Source organism: Myxocyprinus asiaticus, chromosome 25, assembly GCF_019703515.2.
Source record: "Myxocyprinus asiaticus isolate MX2 ecotype Aquarium Trade chromosome 25, UBuf_Myxa_2, whole genome shotgun sequence".
In the NCBI taxonomy this organism is placed as follows: domain Eukaryota; kingdom Metazoa; phylum Chordata; class Actinopteri; order Cypriniformes; family Catostomidae; genus Myxocyprinus; species Myxocyprinus asiaticus.
Window position 1 is genome coordinate 3,427,997 of NC_059368.1, and position 16,802 is coordinate 3,444,798.

General features: G+C 40.1%; 2 protein-coding genes across 4 annotated transcripts in view; both read left to right on the top strand.

Moving 5' to 3' along the window:
* LOC127415553 (NADH dehydrogenase [ubiquinone] 1 beta subcomplex subunit 1-like) overlaps positions 1–16,802 on the top strand; it is a 226,033-nt gene that overhangs the window by 97,199 nt on the left and 112,032 nt on the right. The gene's annotated exons all lie outside the window — the stretch shown is intronic.
* Positions 12,761–14,949, top strand: LOC127415551 (transmembrane protein 121-like). The gene has a single exon (XM_051654333.1). It carries the CDS (start codon positions 12,928–12,930, stop codon positions 13,876–13,878), a length of 951 nt encoding a protein of 316 aa, XP_051510293.1. The 5' UTR covers positions 12,761–12,927; the 3' UTR covers positions 13,879–14,949.

Sequence of the window (16,802 nt, forward strand, 5' to 3'; positions counted from 1 at the left end):
TGTTACCACAACAGTAACGTGCATGTTTGCACAACAGGATATTCACATTTGCGTACTTGAGTAGAGTATGTTTTTAGCCTAAAAAGGACTTAATGGCTCGTGGAGATGCTGTTCAACAAAAACAACTCCAATAATTATTGTCATAAGGCTTAAAGACTAACAGAACATTTGGATGTTAAGAAATGAATTGCTAATCTAAGACATGATGTTTGTGAATTTTTTATGCTTTTCCGCCTGTAACTCTGAAATGTCTTACACTTTCAGAATGCTTGTTTTCTCTGTCGTTTTTGAGTGGCAGGAGGGAGGAATCTGTGTTATTCGCTTTACTTTGAGGACAAATTATTCATGCATACAAGCTTTGATGCCTTTCATCCTGCTTTGTTCATGAAGAACGCATTTGGATTGACATTTTACAGAAATGCTGTTGAGAACAAATTGACTTGCTCAAAGAGAGAAAGATTTTCTTAAGAAATGAAATCATCACATAATATATGTGCTTTCTGTGAGAATAAAAGTTTTTTTGTTTAACCAGGCCCAAAACGTCATTAAAAAAGCAAACTGTTTCATTCTTATTCATCATGTAAATGGTGCAGGGCGAGTTATGCACCAAAGTTTAAAACTTAGGGGTTTGTTCAAATCTCTGACCCAAAGTATAAGCAATAGTAATAGTGCTGCTCGCCTTGCAAAGGCCCACTAATAAGGTATTCAGCCCTCATGACAACCCTCGGCTAGTCTGAGCAAATGATCTCCCTTACTTTCGGTTATTGTTGAGAAAAAGTGATTTCACACGATTCATAATAGCATCTAAAGTTTCAGTATGGCCATGCAGGAGTAGTGGCGTTTTTTGTGATTTACAGTGCATCCAGAAAGTATTCACAGCGCATCACTTTTTCAACATTTTGTTATGTTACAGCCTTATTCCAAAATGGATTAAATTCATTATTTTCCTAAAAATTCTACAAACAATACCCCATAATGACAATGTGAAAGAAGTTTGTTTGAAATCTTTGCAAATTTATTAAAAATAAAAAAATAAAAAAATCACATGTACATAAGTATTCACAGCCTTTGCCATGACACTCAAAATTGAGCTCAGGTGCATCCTGTTTCCACTGATCATCCTTGAGATGTTTCTACAACTTGATTGGAGTCCACCTGTGATAAATTCAGTTGATTGGACATGATTTGGAAAGGCACACACCTGTCTATATAAGGTCCCACAGTTAACAGTGCATGTCAGAGCACAAACCAAGTCCAAGGAATTGTCTGTAGACTTCTAAAACAGGATTGTATCGAGGCACAGATCTGGGGAAGGGTACAGAAAAATGTCTGCAGCATTGAAGGTCCCAATGAGCACAGTGGCCTCCATCATCCGTAAATGGAAGAAGTTTGGAACCACCAGGACTCTTCCTAGAGCTGGCCGCCCGGCCAAACTGAGCGGTCGGGGGAGAAGGGCCTTAGTCAGGGAGGTGACCAAGAACCCGATGGTCACTCTGACAGAGCTCCAGCGTTTCTCTGTGGAGAGAGGAGAACCTTCCAGAAGAGCAACCATGTCTGCATCACTCCACCAATCAGGCCTGTATGGTAGAGTGGCCAGACGGAAGCCACTCCTCAGTAAAAGGCACATGACAGCCCGCCTGGAGGACTCTCAGACCATGAGAAACAAAATTCTCTGGTCTGATGAAACAAAGATTGAACTCTTTTGCCTGAATGGCAAGCGTCATGTCTGGAGGAAACCAGGCACCGCTCATCACCTGGCCAATACCATCCCTACAGTGAAGCCTGTTGGTGGCAGCATCATGCTGTGGGGATGTTTTTCAGCAGCAGGAACTGGGAGACTAGTCAGGATCGAGGGAAAGATGAATGCAGCAATGTACAGAGACATCCTTGATGAAAACTTGCTCCAGAGCGCTCTGCACCTCAGACTGGGGCGAAGGATCATCTTCCAACAGGACAACGACCCTAAGCACACAGCCAAGATAACAAAGGAGTGGCTACAGGACAACTCTGTGAATGTCCTTGAGTGGCCCAGCCAGAGCCCAGACTTGAACCTGATTGAACATCTCTGGACAGATCTGAAAATGGCTGTGCACTGACGCTCACCATCCAACCTGATGGAGCTTGAGAGGTCCTGCAAAGAAGAATGGGAGAAACTGCCCAAAAATAGATGTGCCAAGCTTGTAGCATCATACTCAAGACTTGAGGCTGTAATTGGTGCCAAAGGTGCTTCAACAAAGTATTGAGCAAAGGCTGTGAATACTGGTGATTTTTTTCGTTTTTTATTTTTCATAAATTTGCAAAGATTTCAAACAAACTCCTTTCACATTGTCATTACGGGGTATTGTTTGTAGAATTTTGAGGAAAATAATGAATTTAATCCATTTTGGAATAAGGCTGTAACATAACAAAATGTGGAAAAAGTGAAGCGCTGTGAATACTTTCCGGATGCACTGTAATTTCATTGCCAGATGTGTCTAGTGTCTTTAAAATGACTTAATAAGAACAAACCATGAATAATTATACATTAAATGAGTAAGAGAGCACCCTAGTGTGCTGGCATTATAATGACCTTGCTAGTGTCACTGAATTAATATACATTTAAATGACTTTTGCTGAGGTAATAAAATAATGGCCCTCAGGTAAACAGCTGGCACAGTTGGTTTTAGAAAATGCCACCCAGAGCCAGATTTGTGCAAAGTTATGCCTTTATCTGAGAGGAAACAGACCAACTAGTGCTAGTGCTAAATGCATGGCTTAAACCCCTTGTGAAAAAACAGCTAAAATCAGACCAGACTGATCTCACAGTGAAATCAGAAAGAGTAGGTTGACTGTTCTTCAGATGAAATCAGTCTGTTTATTGAAATGCAAAAACTGTTCCACCAGTGGCCAAAAGTGGTAAGTGTTGTTGGCTTGTGTGAGCTCCATTTTCCGGGTGAAATGTCCAAGGAAGGGCGCCAAATTCAAGTTGTTTTGAGCTGTACATGATGTAGTATGGTGAAGAGAAGTGCATGTTTTATAAACTGAACCACCCAACCCAAGCCCTAAACCTAACCATCAGTGGAGTAAAAATGTAATGTTAGAGGAAGAAATGTAACCTCCAAATAGCTTTGACTATGCAAACATGATTACTTTCTGGTTTTAATGAGGGATACGAACCCGGGTCTTCCACGCTGCTGATTGCGCCTCAAGGGAAGGTAAACACAGTTGAGCCGATTCAAAATTGTCTAATGGGAGATGCTCAGTAGCAGGTGCATCAATGTGAAGTTCATAGTGCTCAGCCTTACATGGTTCCCCCAGGTTTTGACTCATGAATTTTTAAGACCTTTCCATGACTTTAACAAATGGATAACATCATTAAAGATATGAGTCGAAATCGAAGATTTAAATTCCCACATATTTCCTGATTTTCCATGGTAGAGCCTGGCTTTATAAACTTACAACAGTAAAATTTTAACTATTTCACAGAGGTGCACAAAGTTTCAAAAAGGGGGGTGTTGGAGGTTCAGTGATCAAACTGAGCATGCTCAAAAGCCTGTATGTTCTACCTTCACCACCTAACTTGTTACTGTATGTGCTCACTGTTTAGAAATGTAAGTTGCTCTTACTAAAAATGGCATAAAAGTCTTAATTGATTGTTTTAAGTAAATTCACTTTTTTCGACATTAGCTAGTTCAGTCAACTTTTAAAATTGAGCTTATCTGACAAAATTGAAGTTGGATTTTTTTACAGTGCAGCTAGGCTAGGCAGGGAGACATTTAGACCATCTTAAACCAGAAAATCGCCTTAGGTTGTTCTAAAATGGCTTAAGATGTTTTTTGTTTTTTGCAGGGACATACAGCTAAACCAGCTTAAACCAGACATTCAAATCAAAATCAAATCAAATCACATTTATTGTCACACAGCCATATACACAAGTGCAATGGTGTGTGAAATTCTTGGGTGCAGTTCCGATCAACATAGCAGTCGTGACAGTGATGAGACATATACCAATTTACAATAACATCAAATTAACACAACACAATTTAAAGTCTAATATACACATAATTACACACAACACAATATACAAATAATAACATACACTGTACAGTATACAGTACGTACAATATAGATACACATTATTCAATAAAAATAAAAAAATAAAAAAGTATATATAGTAGTATATATAGAATGTACAGTAGGTTGTTTTGTACTGTATTGACATTCAGGCTGTCGGTTGATAGTAAGTTGTTAAGAGAGAATATAATATAATAATAATATAATTTATGACAGTCCGGTGTGAGATATAAGAGTAAGAGTAATAAAGTGCAGTGCTGATGTATTTTGATCGTTGGAGATCAAGAGTTCAAAAGTCTGATTGCTTGGGGGAAGAAGCTATCATGGAGTCGGCTGGTGTGGGTCCTGATGCTGCGATACCGCCTGCCTGATGGTAGCAGTGAGAACAGCCCATGGCTTGGGTGGCTGGAGTCTCTGATGATCCTCCGAGCTTTTTTCACACACTGCCTTGTATATATTTCCTGGAGGGAGGGAAGCTCACCTCCGATGATGTGTCTGGCAGTTCGCACCACCCTTTGCAGTGCTCTGCGGTTGCGGGCTGTGCTATTGCCTTATCAGGTGGAGATGCAGCCAGTCAGGATGCTCTCTACAGTGCAGGTGTAGAACCGTGTGAGGATGTGGCGGTTCATTCCAAACTTCCTCAGCCATCTCAGGAAGAAGAGGCGCTGATCAGCCTTCTTCACAATGACTTCAGTATGGATGGACCATGTGAGTTCCTCAGTGATGTGGACACCCAGGAACTTGAAGCTGCTGACTCTCTCCACTGGTGCTCCATTGATGGTGATGGGACTGTGTTCTCTGTCTTTTCTTCTGAAGTCCACCACAAGCTCCTTTGTCTTACTGACATTGAGGGAGAGGTTGTGCTCCTTACACCAGTGTGTCAGAGTGTGCACCTCCTCTCTGTAGGCTGTTTCATCATTGTCAGTGATCAGACCTACCACCGCCGTTCAGTGCACTGAATTCAATTTCTCCCTACCATTCACCTCAAACTGCTGGATTTATGGCACATTTCAGTGGCTTCTCCCCCTCTGCACCCGTGGAGTGCAGAGAACGCCCCTGGACGCTTCGGCAGAACAAAACAAAAGAGTATTTTCTAAAAGAATATATTTTCAATTCTAAAAGAGCGGCACACACGGAAGTCTTTTTAAAGATGCCTTTCCATTTGTGTGGTCATTATCTCTCCGCTTCTGACAGCCACGATCGCTGTCTTACATGTCTGGGCGCTGCCCGCGCGGATACATCGTTTGTGGATGGGTCTTGTCCTCATTGCGAGAACTTGACCATGGCAATGTTGCGGTCACAGCTTGCCTTTGTAAGAAAGCAAGCCACCCCAGCAGCTCCCCACCTCGGTCCTTCTACCTACGGGTATAAGGCCACGTTGGTTAGCACTGGGGGCGATTTGGGGACTTCAATGGGAGCACCTCCGCCAGGTAACCCCCCAAGGACCTCCCATTCCTCAGCATGCTCGCTTGCCCCGGTCGGGCTCTCGGATGAGACCGCCGGCTCATCTCAGGGCGAGTTCGACCTCTTATTCGGAGCCCAGGAAGACGATGAGTTATCGAACCCTGAACCCTCGCGGCTCGATGATTGGTTCCTGGGCCCAGAGCACCGCTCACAGCTGCGCCCCAGTCCCTTTCTTCCCGGAAGTGCATGAGGAGCTGACAGGATCGTGGGGGGTACCTTTTACTACCAAATCCCAATCTTTCAGCTCCCCCGCTCTCACTACCCTCGATGGTGGGGCGGCCAAGGGGTATTCGATGATCCCCCAGGTGGATAAGGCGCTCACGGTGCACTTGTGCCCGCAGAGCACCGCCACCTGGCGCGGGCACCTGAAACTCCCGTCCAGGGCCTGTAGGTTTACCACCTTTGGCTCAACCTGGTGGAGATGAGAGAGGCTGACAAGGCACGGTTCATTGACGCCCCCATTTCCCAGGTTGGCCTGTTCGGCGACACCGTCGAGGACTTTGCCCAGCAGTTTGCTCGTTGCCAAGGGTGTCCTCCTGCATTCCTGCAGCCCGACCCCAGCGTGGAGCCCACCGCAGGAAGCAGACGCCACCCATCTCATGGCCAGCCGCCAAGAACCCAAGGAAGGCTTCGAAGCGCCCCTTCCTGCGGTTTGCTTTCGAGGGCCAGGCATACCAGTACAAGGTCCTTCCCTTCGGCCTGTCCTTGTCCCCTCGCATCTTCACGAAGGTCGCAGAGGCAGCCCTTGCCCCACTAAGGGAAGTGGGCGTCCAAATCCTCAATTATCTCGACGACTGGCTAATCCTAGCTCACTCTCGGGATGTGTTGGGGGGGACCTGGTGCTCACGCACCTCAGCCGACTGGGGCTTCGGGTCAACTGGGAAAAGAGCAAGCTCTCCCCGGTTCAGAGCATTTTTTTTCTCGGCATGGAGTTGGACTCAGTCTCGATGGCGGCGTGCCTCACGAACGAGCGCGCACAGTCGGTGCTGAACACTAAACCATCTAAGACTAGCTAAGACCAGCATACTACCTTAGGCTGGATTAAACTTTTTTTTTTTCATCAGAAACATCCAACTTGTCAATATTACACCAGTTAAGACCAGCAAACCACTTTAGGCTGGATAGCAGTTTTTTTGTTTGTTTGTTTTTTTCAGTGGTGACATCCATCTAAAACATCTTTAAATGTATATAAAAGCAGTAAATCACTTTAAGCTGGTTTAATCTGTTTGTTTGTTTTTTCCAGCAGGGAGAGCTAAACAATCTGAAACCAGATATGACCAGCAAACCACCTTTAGGCTGGTTTAAACTGATTTTTCTTTTATGCAGGGACATCAAGCTGGACTACTTTAAACAGGCTGAGCCCAGAAAACCGTCTTAGGCTGGTTTGAGCTGTTTTATTTTCAGCAGGGACATCAAGCTAGATCAATTTAAACCAGCTAAGACCAGAAATCCACCTTTGATTGGTTTAAGCTGTGTGCTTTTTTTCCAACAGGGAAATCCAGCTAGGCCAGCTGAAAAACAGCTAAAACCAGCCTTGGGTGGTTTGCTGGTCTTAGCTGGTTTAAGCAGATTTTTTTGGTGCAGGTGAAAAAAAAAAGAGTTGATCTTTATGAATATTTATCTTTTAAGAAGGTTCTGAGGTTCTGTATGACACTGCTTGATGTACATATCACCGCAGGCGATGGATTATTGTGTTTACTTATGATAATGGATTGCCGTGTTTACTGAGAGTATAAACATCTACAATGTCATGTATGTAATGTTTTTTCTGTGTGAAGCGAGCAAGAAAACTTGTCAGAGAAAGTGTTTACAGTACAAGCAATTATAAAGTGATGTCGGGGGACATCTGTGATGCCAACAGAGGTGGCATCATGCCAGCGTAGCATACAGATGCTAAGGTAATGTAACAGAGACAGCATAGCATACATTCCTGACAAAACTGTCAGATTCTGTACTGTAAGCTGCTCAGAAACAGACGCGTACTGTAGACTTCATTAGCATTCAATATTTATCTGAATATTGAAGAGGAGGTGATTGCACAGATGTCTAAAATTTGGCAACAGTACTACCCTGCAAAAAAACAATTTCTTACTCAATATTTTTGTCTTATTTTCTAGTAAAAAAAAAATCTTTATCCTTACCCCAAATATCCTTAAAATAAGATACATTTACTTGAAAAGCAAAATTACATAAGATATCAAGTCTTGTTTTCAGAGAAGTCTAACAGAATTCTGTGAGGTTTATGCTTAAAACAAGAAAAAAACTATTTTCCAATGAGGTAACAAAAATAAACTTTTTTATTATTATTAAAAAAAGAAAAACAAGTTAATTCTAACCAAGAACTGGCCACTTAGACAGGAAGTGACCATTTGACTGACATTTAAAGGGATGGTTCACCCAAAAATGAAAATTCTCTTATCATTTACTGACCCTCATGCCATCCCAGATGTGTATGACTTTCTTTCTTTAGCAGAACACAAACTAAGATTTTTAGAAGGATATCTCAGCTCTGTAGGTCCATACAATGCAAGTGAATGGTGACCAGAAATCTGAAAGTCCAGATATGACATAAAGGCATCATAGAAGTAATCCACACCACTCTAGTGGTTAAATCCATGTCTTCTGAAGCGATGCAATTGGTTTTGGGTGAGAACAGACCAAAATGTAACTCCTTTTTCACTGTACATCTTGCCATTGCTGTCTCTAGGCACAATCATGATTTCAAGCTCGTTTACACTTCCTAGTGCTTGACGCATGCGCAGAGTGCTAGATGGCACTATAGGAAGTGTAATTGAGCTTGAAATCATGATCACCAAGGAGACCGCTGTCAAGATTTATAGTGAAAAAGGAGTTTGGTCTGTTCTCACCTAAAACCGTTTGGATCAAAGATATTCTTCTAAAAATCTTTGTGTTCTTGTAACATATTTGTGTGTTCTTGTTTCATGTTTAGATTCATGTTCATGGTTTCAATTCATTTATTTTGAAATTAGTTCACTTCCTTGTCTAGTCATGTGATATCCTGTTTCCGTCATGTTCATGTGTCTTGTTCTCATTGGTTTATTGTCTTGTTATCTTGTCATTAGTTTAGTCTTGTCATTGGTTGTCTGTGTCATGTGTTTGCCTTGTCAGTGTATTTAAGCCCTCATGTTTGCCATTGTCTCTTGTCGTGTATTGAATATCTGTTGCTGTTGTTGGTGTGACATCATGTCATTGTTCTTTCTACAAGTCAATTCCACCTAGTTGTTCCACATCGTAGCAGACTAGGAACATGTAAACACAATTTTGTTTACTAATGGACTGATAAAAAAACTTGTACACCCTGAAATTGTGTGAAGCCAGGCAGTTAGATTCAAGACATTTCTCTTACAATTTCGGAAGTCGTTATACTGGTAACTTTACCCACATCATTGTTAGTGAGCAAATGATCCAAAGACGTCCAAAGAGGATGTCGCAAAAAAGTTATCTTCCTCTCTTGGCAGAACGGTCTCTTTAATAAGTGTACTGGAAGTCACTTTGGATAAAGCAGTCTGCTAAATGACTCCTTAATATGAAGTCTTAATTTTGCATGATACATTAAAAATGTATGACAGCAGATGAACGCATAGGGCCTTTAAGATTTTATAAACTTAAACTGGAATGTATTTGAAACACACTAATTGCTAGCATGTGATCATTATATGGAAATACTCTACACTCTCTACACTCTATTGGTAACAGAAGATCAATGATTTCTTAAAACAGATTTTGCAACTAATCACAAGATCATTTCACTGCACATGAAACAGGAAACTGACAAAGCGCATTTATGAATTACAAATCGTCATGAATATTGCAGACCTTTTCGTTAAGGCCTTTAGAGAGGATACAATTAATAATTTATTGTTTTAATTCAAGCACTATAAAGAAATGAGATTTCATCTGTGAATTCTGCACTTCCCGTCTGAGAACATCAGGGCTCAATATGAATACAATCTTGTCTCCATAAAGGAGCATTAAGATATTTCACATAGCAAATTTATTTCTTAAAAGTAGGACAGTTGCCCCCTTCTTTTCTTGCTTCTGGTTTGATTAGCAGCATGATTGATGATCAAGCCAGCCAATCACAATTTACCCCCTCATCTCTGATTGGCTGAAATTCTTGCACATTTTAATGCACTCAAAATATCATATTGCGTCCGCAGTATTGTGGCACAAATATAACTCCATAGCTATCATGCAATTTTATCGTACTCGAGCAAGCTTGTAAATGTAGTTGGTTATGTAATTCTAATGTTAATATTGCCTTACAAGTGTTGCACTATAGAAAAATAGTTTTGATAGCACTGTGTAAGGAACAGGGCGGAACGTTTATAAACTGATAATGTACTGTTTTACTACCACAATACTTTAACAAGCCACGTAAAAATCATTTTGAAAACATTTAGCTATAGTGACGTGATTCTATGAGACAAGGTTGGAAACCCACCATATGCCCACTAATCATGCACACAATATGTTAGACTGCACAAGCAAATTAGTAATATCTTGGAAAATAAAAGCCTTTGTGTATCCTTGTTCACATGGCAGAATTGTGGCTAGGGTCTGGATTTGAGTGACTTGACATATCTACAAATGCATGAAGTAGGAACCTAAGGAGATCGCCAATGCATCATCCTAAAGACTATTACAATTATTTAAATTTAACCCAGTTCTACCACGGTGGAGTTGACAGGCATAGAAATGAGATCTATGCCTTGTATCTGTCTATGCCACCAAATGCTAATAAGATTATGTTGACTTGACAGAATCCTTAACTCATCTGCTGAGTGTCTGCGTTTTAAAATACATTGAAATTACACTACTCCATTGTTCAATTCCAGTTAAAAAAATAATAATTTCCATCCTCACTGATATTTTAATCTCGTATAAGACAAGCAGACAAGATTGTGTCTGGCTAACTGCGTGCTGTGCCGAGTTTCCATTATTTGTGCTTTAATTTTTGGAAAATGTCAGGCCAGTGTGTTGATTAGCGCTCATGTGACCTTGGCTATCAGACAAAGGCCAGCAGCTCAGTGTGTGAATATTAAACAGGTCAGTCTAAATGGATCTCTAAACACTGTTTCACAGTCTCTTTGCTGGAATTATTAATGGTGAAGGTTTACTGACCTGCATGAATTCATCAAACACAGATGATGGCCTGACAACACATGCCTACTGTATTTGTGCTTTAACATGAGCTTTTAAATCATGCATACAACATTATCACATTAAACATATTTATGTCTTTGTTTGTTTGTGTTATGTCATGTTAAATGACCTGATGAAGAGTATGTTGCCATGAGAAAACTCGTAGTAAAATAAAATCACAGATGAGATCTCTTTACTATATCAATTGTTTTTAAATTAAATAGAGCTCATGCAGAGACTTTTGCTCAAGTTTCCTGCTTCTCAGATATTTCTCCTGAGAAAAAACCCCAGTAATCTCACGTGTCTCCTCTAAAGTTTCAGAAAAGATCTTAATATCTTAAACTGTTCTCAGATTCACAAACATTCCAAAGTCTGCAATCAAAAGTCAGAGATATTCATATTAACTCTTGATACTTAAAGGGCCAGTTCACCCAAAAATACAAATTCTGTAATTATTTACACACCATTTTATTCCAAATCTGTGTGACTTTCCTTTTTCTGTGGAGCACAAAAGGAGATGGCAGAATGACAGTCTCAGTCATCTATCACTTTTATTGTATGGCTAAAAGATGCAATGAGAGTGACTGGGGCTGATGGAAGAAATTATTTTAAAACAACATGACATGATTTTCATCTTTGGAGGAGCTATTCTTTTAAGCGAAACATATCTGAGAACTCAGTTATGTCTTCTGAGATATGAAAGACCAGTTTCTAAGCAATGACATTTTCCCATGGGATTAGATTAGTTGAAAACATGATAATATCGAAGATTAAATATTACTCCAAATGATAAAGTCTGTACCTGCAAGAATCAAAAACTATATTTATTCTACAAACATTTATGTCTAGAGTTCTTGGTTTCAGCCATCTTGAATGTTAAGCTAAAAATCAGTGCCAGAATATTGCCAAGGATTATTGCACTGCATTGTACTGTACAGTCAAGTGAACAGTCCTTGTATTAAAATGAAGTGAAAATGAATGGGTGGCAATATAACACTTTATTACCTCTATGCTGTTATCGCATGTCTTTAAATGATGCTGACACAATGGCAAAGGCCGGATGCACTGTTGGCTCCTAGCCGTGAGCAGTGATTTATTATCCACTTTGTGCTGACAGGTCCTGTTCTTCCCTCTCTCTTTTCAGGTGGTGTCAGAAGAGAGGGTAAAAATGAAACAGAATCCCAGTAAAAGAGCTTGGGGGAGCCAAGGACAGATGTGGAGCCTCTGGAGCCAGTGACCTTTTGTCCCAGTGATCTATGGCTTGAGGCCACCAGCCCTCCAGATTTAATCCGAAACACTGTTCACTGCTCAGCAATTCCTTTTTTGGCACACTCTGTATTCATAAAAACAAATGTTGAGAGAGTGCTCAGTAATTGCTCGGTATCTACCATCTGAACATTCGGTTCCTGCATGCACTCTGAAAAAATCATCCTGATGTTTTGCAATTCTCTCTACAGCACTTCAAGGTTCTCTTTCTCTTGCAAGAAAAAAGACTTAATCTTACCAGATCTTGCCTACGAAACACCACAATGTACTTAGCCTGAAAATCTCTCGACACACAATCCAGAAAATGCATGCTAAGCTTCCGGGAAAGCCCATGTATCCTCGCATCACCTTTCTGTTCTCATGACCAAGAAAGGGGAAAATTATGGCATCTCATTTGAGAATGCTGAGGTCAGGCAGGCATGCAGTCCAACAGGATCAATACGACTACACTGATTAATGAGCAGATTTCGCTTCCATTTAGTGGGTCAGAGAAGAATCATCTGTCAAGACCAAGGGTGTGAAACCAGGTCTCTTCCGTCTTTATGAGATGCATCTCCATTGCAAAGTAATCCAGCTCTGTCCCTTTTTTTAACTTTGTATCATTTAAACGCTGCTTCTTCAGAATCAGAATCAATATGATCCTTGCAAAGCTGTGAATTAACCTAACAAAATTGCCTTTTTGGTAGAATAACTTCTTTGTGGTGGAACCTTTGACTTAAGTAGTAAAGCTCTGCTTTTGGCTTTGCTTCAAGTTTGGGTTTATGCTCAACAATAAGATCTGGAGAAGCACTCTCTTGATTTTCTTTAATGCCTTCAAAATTCACAAAGAGGAAAAAACTGTGATGACAGTGAAAAAGAGAATCCAACCAGCCTAGCACCTTGTGGCCCCCAAAGCAACTTCTGGAAACTTTTGTACCCAAATTACATCATAGAAGACAACATTGCTTTGAGTAAGTACATGCCGTGGTGGCCCTCAGCATGGTGTTGCCATCACCGGACAAATGGCATGTGTGTCTTACCACCTTTGTCATTATGACTAGTATGGCCTTCATGGATGCCTACCTGGTGGAGCAGAACCAGGGTCCCCGCAAAATTGGCGTCTGCATCATTGTCCTGGTAGGGGACGTCTGCTTTCTCATAGTCCTCCGCTATGTGGCGGTTTGGGTGGGAACGGAGGTGCGGACAGCCCGACGTGGCTACGCCATGATCCTTTGGTTCCTCTATATCTTCGTGCTAGAGATCAAGCTTTACTTTGTCTTCCAGAACTGTAAGGCAGACCGCAAAAGTTTGGAAACAGTTGCCCGGAAGGCTTTAACTCTGTTGTTGTCCATCTGTGTACCAGGTCTTTACCTGGTTCTGGTGGCCCTGGACAGCATGGAATACATCCGTACATTTAGGAGGAAGGAGGACATGAGGGGTAGGCTCTTCTGGGTGGCTTTAGATTTGCTCGACCTCCTGGACATGCAAGCGAACCTTTGGGAGCCACAGCGGACAGGCTTGCCTATTTGGGCAGAAGGTTTAATGTTCTTCTACTGCTACATTTTGTTGCTGATCCTTCCTTGTGTGTCCTTGAGTGAGATCAGCGTACAAGGCGATCATGTGTCCCCCCAGAAGATGATGCTCTATCCTCTTCTCAGTCTGGTCACAATCAATATTGTGACTATCCTTATACGTGGCATCAACATGGTGCTATTTCAGGACAGCCGGGTGTCCACCATCTTCATCGGCAAGAACGTGGTGGCGATCACAACCAAGGTGTGTACCTTCCTCGACTATCGGAAGCAGTCAAGGGAATTCCTGACTCGGGAGAACGCAATGGGCATTCCCATGGAAGTCCAGCAGAATTCTGTGGGACATGGACAAGCTTTACCAAACGCTACAAGCCCCCTACACGAACCCACTCCCGGGCGAGTGATTATTGATACATGACCAAGACACCAAAGTGGACCCATTAACCAAGGCTTTCATTTATCAGACTTGGAACCAACAAGGAACATTTTACCTTCTACACATAAACTGATACCTGATGAACTGCTATGTGGTATTTGATAAAGATGATAAAGTTTAAGCATTATGGGTGCTCCTTCCTTTAACGTACCAAGGTAAATGACATTCATATCAGCTAAGAATGAGCTGAATAGTTCACAGGAAAACATCCAGTGTTTTATAATTATTTTTTTAATTACTATCTTAGCTGCAGTTGACAATGACAAACCTTGTCAAGGATAAAGTGTTTTTATTTTCTTTCTTATAGTAGCAAAATGGCATTGGTGCAAATTATGTTTGAGAGCAAACTTCAGATATTTGCCTTTCTTTAAGGCATAGATCATCCAAAAATGTTAATCTCACTCTTATGTTGTACCAAATCCCTATGACTTTCTTTCCTCTGTGGAACTCAAACAGAGATGTGAGGGACAACTGGCAGAATGTTAGCCTAAGGCCATGTACACACTAGTACGTTTTTGCTTGAAAATGCATAGATTTTGCTACGTTTATGTCTCTAATACACAATTGAATGTTGTTTTCCTCAACCAAAAAAGACTTTCAAAAACACTTTATCTCCTTTAGTGTTCCATGGAGGATAGAAAGTCATACGAGTTTGAAAAAAAAAAAAAAAAGACATGATGAGGATGAGTTACTGCAGTGAACTAGAGTGATGGCAACTGTGAAATACATTCTTGGTTAATTGAGAGAACTAGTCAGTTCAGGTTGATGTTTAATACAAAATTTTGGGTTGTAGTCCTACATGCCTGCAGTATGTCTTTGTGTTTGTTTTTTATGGAGTTATGTGTTGACATTAAAGAAATGAAAATATATAAAAGAAAACGGAACTGTATACAATAACCATTATTAAATATATTGCTGTACATTCCCCAAGAAAAAGTTTTTTAATGCACTTCCAGATCAATGGTTGTACATGGATAAGTATTATTATTATTATTATTATTACATACCACTTGTGTACTTTACCCTTCTTAAACTTTTTGTTTGAGAATTCAACTGTTTAATAAAAAAGGACTGTGTTAGGTATTTGATTGAAGTGTTTTAGTGATAAAAGAACTAAATGTTCTCTTTACTACCACACCAAACAATCTTTCCACACGAACAGACCGAAATTACAGCGTTTCTATTTCAGTGCTTGCACAAATCAATTCCTCTAATGTTTGAGTAAACATACAAATGTCTGTAGAACCGGATGAATGGCATCAGGGAAAATGAAATGAATTACGTGTGGCCCCCATCAGCAGGGACTCACATTTCTATAGCCACACAGCGTGAAACCAATGCCTAACACACCAGGCCTTGACATCAGGGAAATAAATGTCCTTTCCTCTGTATGCAGTATGAATGTAAAAAATGCTTCACTATCCATATCTGATTTATTCAGCATATGTAGCAACGTGATATATTCCATTTCAACAACATTAATTCATTGGCAACTGAATATGGTGGGCGGTCTGTGTCGTTTTTGCACTGGGTGTTGAGTCACCCCTCTGGGTATTGTGCTTTATAGAGAATTTGTCCAAGTGAGCGCCAGCCCAACATCTGACAACATAAATGTCCCTCAATGGTATGGTCTTGCAATTTGGCAACATTCTGTATTTCTTTCACTTTCTCAATTAAAAAAAAATACAACAAATTGCATAGCTGGAATTAAAAGGAAAATTCTTTCAATTGTAACATTTCTGTGCCACTAGCTTTACCAGTTGAAACTGCAAAAATTTCATTTTCCATTGGTCAGACAAACAGAAAATTCCACCCCAAACGTAGGCCACTGGTTCCCTCAGAATAAATGTTGCATTCCCTAACAATTGCTTTATACTTCTCTTATGAAATTGAACCATGGTTTTAATACAGTAACCATAGCTGAATGTTATTTGTAGTAAAACCATAGTAACCACAAAATGTACCATTTTTTTACTACAGTAATCATATTTTAATCATGATATTCATAGTAAAACCATAATTACACAAGACAAACAAAACTATGATAATGATAATCAAATATAATTCTGCAAAAATAAAATAAAATAACATGGTTACTTCAGTTTACCATAGTAACACCATGGTGAACTTGTGGTACAGATATGGTTTTAAAAAACGTGGTTTCCACCAAAGAACATGCCCTTACAATAGTTAAGCATGGTTTTCACTAAAGTAAACCAGAAGTAACCATGTAACCATTTTTTATGTTGAAAACAATGGTTAATTTTCGTAAGGGATGGATAAAAGGAAATGCAAAACTATTGTGGTGGAAATGCAAAATGAATTCAGAAATTCCCTTAGTTTCCTCTCCGTAACAGTGTTAACACATCATTTGTAGTTTGAAATCAAACTACAAATGACTTAGTTATAGTTGACTGCATATTAAGCTGGGATATGAAAAAGAATTTGAACATTGAAATAATTATACACAGATCAGCTTTAACATCAAACAAATTACACTATTCACATATAAGAAAAATTTGCTTTTTGACCACACAGCATTTCACCAACCTGCTCCAAATCATGTAAATATCCTGTCTATGCAGGCCATGGATGCAGCACACACAACAAAGTAAATACTATATTGCTGTATGAAAAACATCTATACATTATTTACATTATATTCAAATATTCAACCTTCAGCCCAAAACTTAGCCTATAGTGTGAATATAGCATTATTGTGTGATCTATAATTCAGTAGTTATGGGGGTTTACCACAATATATAAGCACACACTTCACGCATTTTTCTGTTTATGTGCTATCATTACAAATAAACATTTGGAGTGAACAAATACTACGCATAATAAGCAAATCTTTCAAAAGCAGATTTTAATGTGCAATGCAGAGAGAGAACCTTGTTATCATT